The 8,596-nt window shown below is 32.0% G+C and overlaps 1 protein-coding gene across 1 annotated transcript; it reads right to left on the reverse strand.

Annotated features, from left to right (window-relative positions):
• LOC107648837 (uridine nucleosidase 1) lies at positions 471-3,723 on the reverse strand. Its single transcript, XM_016352650.2, has 9 exons — positions 3,307-3,723; positions 2,963-3,078; positions 2,808-2,867; positions 2,407-2,589; positions 2,199-2,303; positions 1,390-1,486; positions 1,175-1,282; positions 958-1,093; positions 471-842 (listed from the first exon to the last, which is right to left on the reverse strand). The coding sequence occupies exons 1-9, from the start codon at positions 3,410-3,412 to the stop codon at positions 734-736; spliced, it is 1,020 nt and encodes a 339-aa protein (XP_016208136.1). The 5' UTR covers positions 3,413-3,723; the 3' UTR covers positions 471-733.

Here is an 8,596-nt window from a genome sequence, read left to right on the forward strand (position 1 = left end):
ATTTAATAGTTTTTTTTCTATTTTAAAATTATTCAGTTTGTTTTATCTTTTGAAATTATTCAGAGTTTGTTTTATCAATAACATCTTTCGGAGATTTTTTGAGAGTTTGTTTTATCAATAACATTTTTTTGAAATTTTTTGTTAGCGACTGAATCTTTTGGATACTAGTTAACCCAATAAATTAAATACCCAAAAACATTTTTCAATGTTAGTTACGTATATCATTAAGTTACCTGCACATAGATATGCAGTATTAAGTTGGTTTGGTCACGTAAAATTGATGGCATTGCCAAACAATTCCTATAATGATTCCGTGTTCTTCCTTACCTTTAACTTTATCAAGATGCTTGCGGAATTATTAGTTTACTACCATTTTTCATGCAAAACAAGGTGCAGTCTGTTGCTTGGGGTCCCCGGAACCAGTATGAGAAGCCACTGCAAGTTTCGGAACAGGGGAAAATGACACTTGCTTTTACTTCTGAAAGTAAAATACTAATGAAAGACCAAAGCAAAAAGCAATTCACGTGAATTAGTACATGAACTTTTACATCAAATGGGAGCAAGAACTCATCGGTTTACAAGATAAACCCAATATGAACCCTAGATACCGAGAGTTCTGGTTGACAATGAGAGAAAGAAACACTATGTATAGCCTTGGAAATTAGAAGCTACCATGCCTATCACTTTCCAAAGCTTTGACAACTGCCATAAGCATTGTACAATTGCCTATATTTCAGGGCTTCATCAACAGGTCCCTAACATAATTAAGAACTCCCTCAACATCCACAGTCCAAGCAACCGAAACAGGAGAATAGCCCGTCCACGGGTTGCTTGAATTCCATCTGTATAAAAATAAAAATAAAAAAACCAGTTTGTGTTGAGTAGAAATCATATTTGCGTAAAAAATTAACATTGGAAAGAAAGTGAAAGAGAATCAGGTTATAATTTGGACATTACTGTTTCAATCCTTGGTCCATAAGTGTATGACCAGTACAAATGCCTTGCGTCTCTACCCTCACCACCCCTTTCCTGTATGTGAAAAGATCTGGACGGACAACTGCCACAAAACTGACAGGGTCATGGAGGAATATTCCTGAAAGAAGAAATCATATTATCATTGCAATACAGACCTAAAGAGCATAAACTGAAACATCAAAGCAGCGTGTGAAATTACCATGGACACCATCAGATTTTACATGCCAATCCCTATAGAATTTGCACATATCACCCAGGAGACTAGCATGCTTTCCACTGGATTCCTTCAGGTCAAGGAGATCAGCATCTGACCAAAATACAATATTCAGTTTCCAGTGACTGACTCAGAATAATAATAATGAACAGCTAAAGATAGCCCAGAAAATGGAGCAAACAGGGAGTTTACAACCCCACCTGTCAGTCTGACTTGGGTTGTAATGTTTATTCCAACAACAGCAATATTTGCTCCAGAGGTGAATACAATATCAGCTGCTTCGGGATCATTATAAATCTGCAAAAAGAACAAAGTCATTAGGTTAAGAATCAATGTGATAAGATATGAAAATCTGATCTTTAAGTTTAAACTTCCTAAAATAAATAAATAAACGTTGTGTGGCGATTAGTAAATGTATAGTGGATAGTCTTCAACTAGTCATATGTCTAAAAATAACATACGTCTACAACTTACAAGCTGATTACTTCATGTGTTGGGAGAGTAAAGGAAAAAAAAAAAGGCTTATCTAAAAACCAAGAAATAACTGATGTATAATAGCTTTATTCAAAAACTGAATTATAAATTACACACGCATAACTGCATTAGGTGGTAACAGAACAGCTATTGTATTTAACAAAATTGCATTAGTTGATAACTTAATCCCTATTATACTTACCGATTTTGCTAAAACTACCCTTAAGATTAAGTTAGTAGAAATTTTTCAAGTTTTTCTTTCGATAAATACTTTATAAATGTATTGGAAACTTCAACTTTTTAGTCTTTCAATCAACTTTCCACATTTAACACCTTAACAAGTGCTCCCTTGTTAGCTAAACCCAATACTTATTTCTTAGCTCATCTTCGAGAATTTCCTAGGTGAAGCCATGAATGTATAAAAGAAAATAGGTCACTTGAACAAAATAGAGATAGATCCTGTCCAATCAAGCAAGTTAAGGAGCTCCATATTGAATTCATATAGGAGAAAAGAACAGAGGAATCCAACACCTACATTTGCTTCCGCAGCAGGATTAACATTCCCCAAGGCAAAGAATGAACCTCCAAGTATAACTATTCTCTTCACCTTGCTTGCAAAAGATGAATCTCTTTTGATTGCCTAATAATAGAGATCACACTATCAGATCAAGAAATATATGCAACAAAAGCTTTAAATTAAGAAGGTCAAGATCACAAAGTAAGAGGAATCCAAGAAAACTTACTAACGCTAAGTTCGTCAACGGTCCAAGTGCAAGTATAGTTACTTCACCAGGATATTCAGACACCTTCTCTACCAAAAACTCACAAGCACTCTTCTCAATCTTCTTAGTCGTAGGCGGGGGTAGGAATATGTTACCCAATCCATCTTTACCATGAACAAAATCAGCAACACGAGGCTCTCCACCCTTTTACAAAAGTCAGCATAATAAAATACTGGAAATACAGAATCAACCAAAAGGTGGGAAAAATAAAAGGGGGGTGGGGGGTAGGGCCCGAGGCATGGCAGCAATATTTTGACCGGTGACCCACAAAGATGAGACAAAGGAATGGAAAACAAAGCACAATTCTAAAACTTAATTTGACCAAACATTGAACAAGGTCAAACTAAATATTAAATAGTTACCTTCAATGGCTCAGGGGAACCCTCTGCAACAGGAAGATTTTGACGGCCTGCGATCTCACACTATCCTTTTTGCATAGTGAAAACACAAATCAAGAACATGTTCAAGAAACATAAAAAAAAAATGTGCTAAAAATTGGAAACTAGAAAACACATACCAAAAGCAAAGCATTCTGGGTGGCATCTGTGGTAGCAACATTACCAAAAATGGTGGTAAAACCCAGCATCTCCACCTCAGGGCATTGAAATGCCATCATAATCGCCATGCTATCATCTGCATAACCAACAAAAGACTAATTCCTTTTCTAATTTTTCAATTCATTAGAATTATTAAACGCACATATATCCTTCAGCACACCAGATTGAAGAACATCAAAAATTAATTTTCATACTTCCAACCTAAAGCATGATAATAACGTAATCTATAATCTAAATTACGTCAAAAACTAATTAGCTTTAGAAAATTAAAATTACACAATTGAAATAGCGAGTTGGAGCTCACCGATGCCAGGGTCGGTATCGATAATGAGCTTCTCGGGAAGTGGACGCATTCCGTCACAACCGTTGCCATTGACGGCGCCGTCAGAATGATTTGCGAGAGTGGCCATGAATTTGGGATCAGAGCTACGGATTGAAGGAAATCGCGAAGCCAAAATCAGATAGCAGCAAGAAGAAGAGCAATGATGATGTACGAAGCCGTGGAAAGTGTGTGATGTTATTTATGCTTGTATGTATGTGTGTATGTATTTATGTGTCGCACAGTTGCCGAGTGCATACACACATACACACAAAGGTATGAAGGGAAGGGACGAAAGTGCAATGAGAATATGCAGAGATTGGGTTTGCCTGATGATGATGTTCCAATTTGATGCAAAAGGAGAGAAGAGAGAGAGAAGAGAGATGGCGATAATATAAGGGGTTGGTGTGAATATATAGTACAGACTACAGAACGCTTTCTCGTCTATGAAGTTCTATCCAATCAAAGGATGACACGTTGCGCATCTACATTGCATTCCTATTGAATATCCTTTATCTTTTCTCTTTTTCCCTTTTTCTATTTTATCTTTATCTTTTTATGGTTAAATTAAATCCGAATGCATCGCTTGTGTCGCGGTTCGCAAAGCGAAAAAACTTTGGAAAGTGGTAATCCGTTTTGGGATTTGTCCCAAAAGTGAGACGACCAGTATCTCTGAGCTTAATTTTAATTTTAATTTTAATTTTAATTTTATAAAAATTTTCGAAAATCATTAACTCTTTTTCAAAATTAATTTTCGAAATTCCCTCTCCCTCATCTTCTTCTATTTATTTAATTACTTACTAACACTTCTCTTCATCTCATATCTCTGCTCTCCTCACCTTTGTGTTTGGATTCTCCTCCCTTCTCTTTATTTACATTACATTCTTTTCTTCTTCAATTTAAAGTTTTTAATAGTTAACTTATTTATTTATTTAAATAAATGTTAAAAGTTCAAATCTTATTTTATGCAATAATTATCTCTTTAGTTTGCAGTGTTGATAAACCCATATCCAAAATTTTAATGTGACAAATTAATTTTTTTCTGTCAGACTAAGAAACTTAACGATAAACTAAATTTGACAAAGAGAAACTCATCAGCCCAACAATTTTTAATTTTTTGTCATTATTTAATGGGCAAATCACGTCAATAAGTTAAGAGGAGCAAAAATTTGTAAATAAGTCAAATTAAAAATTGGTTCATAAATAAATCAAGAGACATTTTTATATAGTTTGAATCAGTCTAATTTAAATTCTATCTCTATGTAATTCGAATCAACTTGATTTGAATTATCTACACACGTACACACCCACTAATTCGAATCAACCTGATTACAGTAATTCGAATCAGGGTGATTCGAATTATACACACGTTATCCATAATAATTCGAATTAGCCAGATTCGAATTACTCATGATTTAATTTTGCCCGTTCTTTTATTAAAAAATTAATAATTGATTAAAAAATTAATAATTTAAAAATTAAAAAAATATATTTTATTTAATGCATTAAAAAAAGCTAACAAAATATTTAATTACGAGACTTCTTTAAAATATTAATGAACTATCAATTCGAATTTCATACAATACTATTTTGCTCATTTTTAAAAGCTCATGAATATTTTAAAAAAAAATTTAATAAATTTATTTAAATTATACCACAAAAAAATATTTTATTCTATACAAAATAATTTTAAAAAAAATGGCTTAAAAGATGTTAAAAGTACTATAAAAATTTATAATGTTCTAATGAATGAGGACATTAAAGAAATACTACTCTACATAGTCAATAATAATTTAGAAATTAAAAAAATTATAATTATAACCAATATTTACCTAAATTACTAGAATATTACAAACTTTATAGTACTCCTAACATTTTTTAAGCTAAATAATAATTTAAATTGTTTTGCATAGAATAGAGGGCATTTTAAGTCATTTTCTATGCAAAACAATTTTAAAAATGGCTAAAAAATGTTAGGAGTACTATGAAACTTGGTAATATTCTACTAATTTAGGTAAATACTTGTTATAACTATATTTTTTTTAATTTCTAAATTATTATTGATTATGTAGAGTATTTCTTTAATGTCCTAAGCCATTAGGACATTACAAATTTTTATAGTACTCCTAACATCTTTTAAGCCACTTTTTTTTAATTATTTTGTATAGAATAAAATATTTTTTTGTGGTATAATTTAAATAAATTTATGAAAAAAATTTATAAAATAATATTCATGAGCTATTAAAAATGGGCAAAAGAGTATTGTATGAAATTCGAATTGATAGCTCATTAATATTTTAAAGAAGTCTCGTAATTAAATATTTTGTTAGCTTTTTTTTTAATCTATGAAATAAAAAATATATATTTTTTAAATTTTAAATTATTAATTTTTTAATCAATTATTAATTTTTTAACAAAAGAATAGGCAGAATTAAATTATGAGTAATTTAAATCTAGCCAATTCGAATTACTATGTGCAGTGTGTATAATTCGAATCAACCTGATTCAAATTACAGAGTGTAATTCGAATCAGGTTGATTCGAATTAGTGGGTGTGTGCGTGTGTATGTAATTCGAATCAGGTTGATTCGAATTACATTGAAGGTGTAATTCAAATTAGGTTAATTGGAATTACATAAAAATGCCCTCTTATTAATAAATAAATTTTATTAATCCAAATATATAAATTCTGAAAAATATAGATACAAATTATATTAATTTATGTGTGTAAATTTTAATAAAAATAGGTACAAATTATATATTTTTTATATACAAAATTTTTATAAATATGAGTGTAAATTATTACTGATCAAATGTTGATCAAAAATAATAATATTATTGCTCCTTGACAATATTATGGAAGTTGAGGAGAATTAATATGTACTCAAGAAGGTATTTTTGGCATTTTAGAATTAAGAATTTATCTCAAAAACAGTGATATTGAAATGGCAGCACTCATAAGATTTATTTAGTAAGGATAGTAAGATGTCCGACAGTTTAAATCCCGTGAAAGACACAAATTTTAGCAATAATTTTTGAATTTATATAGTCTCTATTTAAGTTTGGTTTGTTGTTAAGATTTGTTAAAAATTTGATTTGGTTTTGATTTGTTTAGTAGTATTTATAGGTATTTTAAATTTAAATTAAATCTTATCTAATCTAATAAGATCAAATCTGATTTAATCTAATAAGATCAAATCTGATTTAAAATAATTATGATATCTTTTAGGATCTTTTAATTTAAATTAGTTATCATATCTTTTAGTTATCATATCTTTTAATTTTAGAGTTATATTTAGAAAGATTTGTCCCACTTTTAAACTAATCTATTAGGGATCTATTTAAACAGTTTTTATGAGACAATTTAAATAATAGAGACTTTGATGTTTAAGTTAGTAAATATTTTAGGTAGATTTTTAGTAGATTGAGATTTGAATATACTTGAGGAATGTTAGTAAATTTATAGTAGAATAAATAACCACCTCTTAAAATAATTTCATCTTAGTTAATGAATAATCGTTCCTTTTTGTTACAGAAATTGTTGAGATCTTTCTTCTAGACTAATAAAAAATATCTAAAGTTGAATTTTATTTATTTTAAATCTTACAAAATTATGGACCAATACATGAACACTACTTTTATAAATTCTTTTTGGAATTTCTCAATTAGTATGGAGGATATGTTATTTCTCAAAAATAAATATAGTTAATAATTAGGGGAACCATTAAGAAGATATATTATGAGAAAGTAGGAATTACCATTCATATAACTGATTTTATCACCACTTTATTAAAAAAATATACTGTAAAATTATTTTCACCAAGTAATATTGCTAATTTATCTGCAAATCTTTTTGCTAATTGAATGTTTCATAGTTTATTATTCAATAGTAGAGAAAATGGTACCTAATACTCGAAACAGTTGAAATATGAAATTTCATAGTAAAAAGATTGTAAAAAAAAAAGAAAATAGATTTATCCATATGATCATTCGTTTACATGGTTCTGAAAATCGAACCGGACCGGTCGGTTCAACTGGAAAAATCGGGAACCGATCACCTAACCGATCCGAGTAAGGTCAGAAACCGATTGGCAAAAAACCGGTAAAAAAACCGGTCGAACCGGCAATTAACCGGTGAACCGAGAGAACCGTCCAATTTTTTTACGGTTTATTGGTTTGAAAATTAAACTTCAAAACGGCGTCGTTTTGAAGGAAAAAAAAAAAAGAGAAAAGGGCTATCTTCAGCCACGAACCCTAAATCCCTAATTGCCACCAGCCACCACCCTCAGTCAGTATCTCAGTTTCTCTCACCCTCTCACCCTCCGACAGGCCACAGCCCCTCATCGCCGTCGCACCTCTCCTCCATCGCCGTCGCGGAGCTCCGCTCCTCCATCGTAGTCGCCCAGCTCGCCACCTCCACCGTCGCACCTCTCCTCCATCGCCGTCGCCCAGCTCCCCACCTCCACCGTCGTCGCCCAGCTCTCCACCTCCACTGTCGTCGCCGAGCTTTCCACCTCCACCGTCGCACCTCTCCTCCATCACCGTCGCCCAGCTCCCCACCTCCACCGTCGTCGCCCAGCTCTCCACCTCGCCCAGCTCGCCGGTAATACTCTGCCTTCCACCTCGGTTCATGTATGCGGGCATGATTCTGTTCATGGTTCTGTTCTTGTTCCTGTTCTTCTCTATCACAGAAAACATGTTGCTCTCTGTTCATGTTCCTTTCTGTTCATGACTTCATGTTTATCTTTGATGTTTCTGTTCCTATATCTGTTTAATTTTGATGCTCCAATTTTTTGCTGCTTTAAATTGGGCTAAAGTTGAATTTGAAGATAACCAAGATTGCCTTAATCTTTTTGAAAAGCTACATATCTTCTTTGCCCATTTTTTCTCTGTAATATTCTGTAGTGTTTGATATTCATATTATGGAGGATAAGATTGAATCATGCTAAATCAGTAAATCCTAATAAAAGTGAGCAAATCTATTGGACAAAGCAGGGCAAATTGTGTTCCTTAATAATAACGATTAAGAAAGTAATCTGTATTGTTTTGACAGCAATAGCCTGCCTGTCTATGTGTGTGTGTTCTGGATGAAATTTGGTGTTGCTAATAGCCTAATATCTTTCTATTCTTTGTTGTGGAAATTTGCCATATCTGATTAGAAAACTCCTTGTTTGTGTATAGAAACCATAGGGATAGTCCTTGTTTGTGTATAGAAAGTTAGTAATTGTATCTTTTGAATGTAGAACACTATAGGTTTGTCATTATGTACGTTTTAT

This window comes from Arachis ipaensis, chromosome B06 (genome assembly GCF_000816755.2).
Source record: "Arachis ipaensis cultivar K30076 chromosome B06, Araip1.1, whole genome shotgun sequence".
Taxonomy (NCBI): Eukaryota; Viridiplantae; Streptophyta; class Magnoliopsida; order Fabales; family Fabaceae; genus Arachis; species Arachis ipaensis.

Excerpts from the sequence above, each read along its gene's own strand:
- LOC107648837 (XM_016352650.2), bottom strand. The coding sequence starts at position 3,412 with ATGGCCACTCTCGCAAATCATTCTGACGGCGCCGTCAATGGCAACGGT. Across the intron at positions 2,304-2,406 it reads CGTTGACGAACTTAGCGTTA|GCAATCAAAAGAGATTCATC; the intron begins GTAAGTTTTCTT and ends CTCTATTATTAG. Across the intron at positions 843-957 it reads ATGGACCAAGGATTGAAACA|ATGGAATTCAAGCAACCCGT; the intron begins GTAATGTCCAAA and ends ATTTTTATACAG.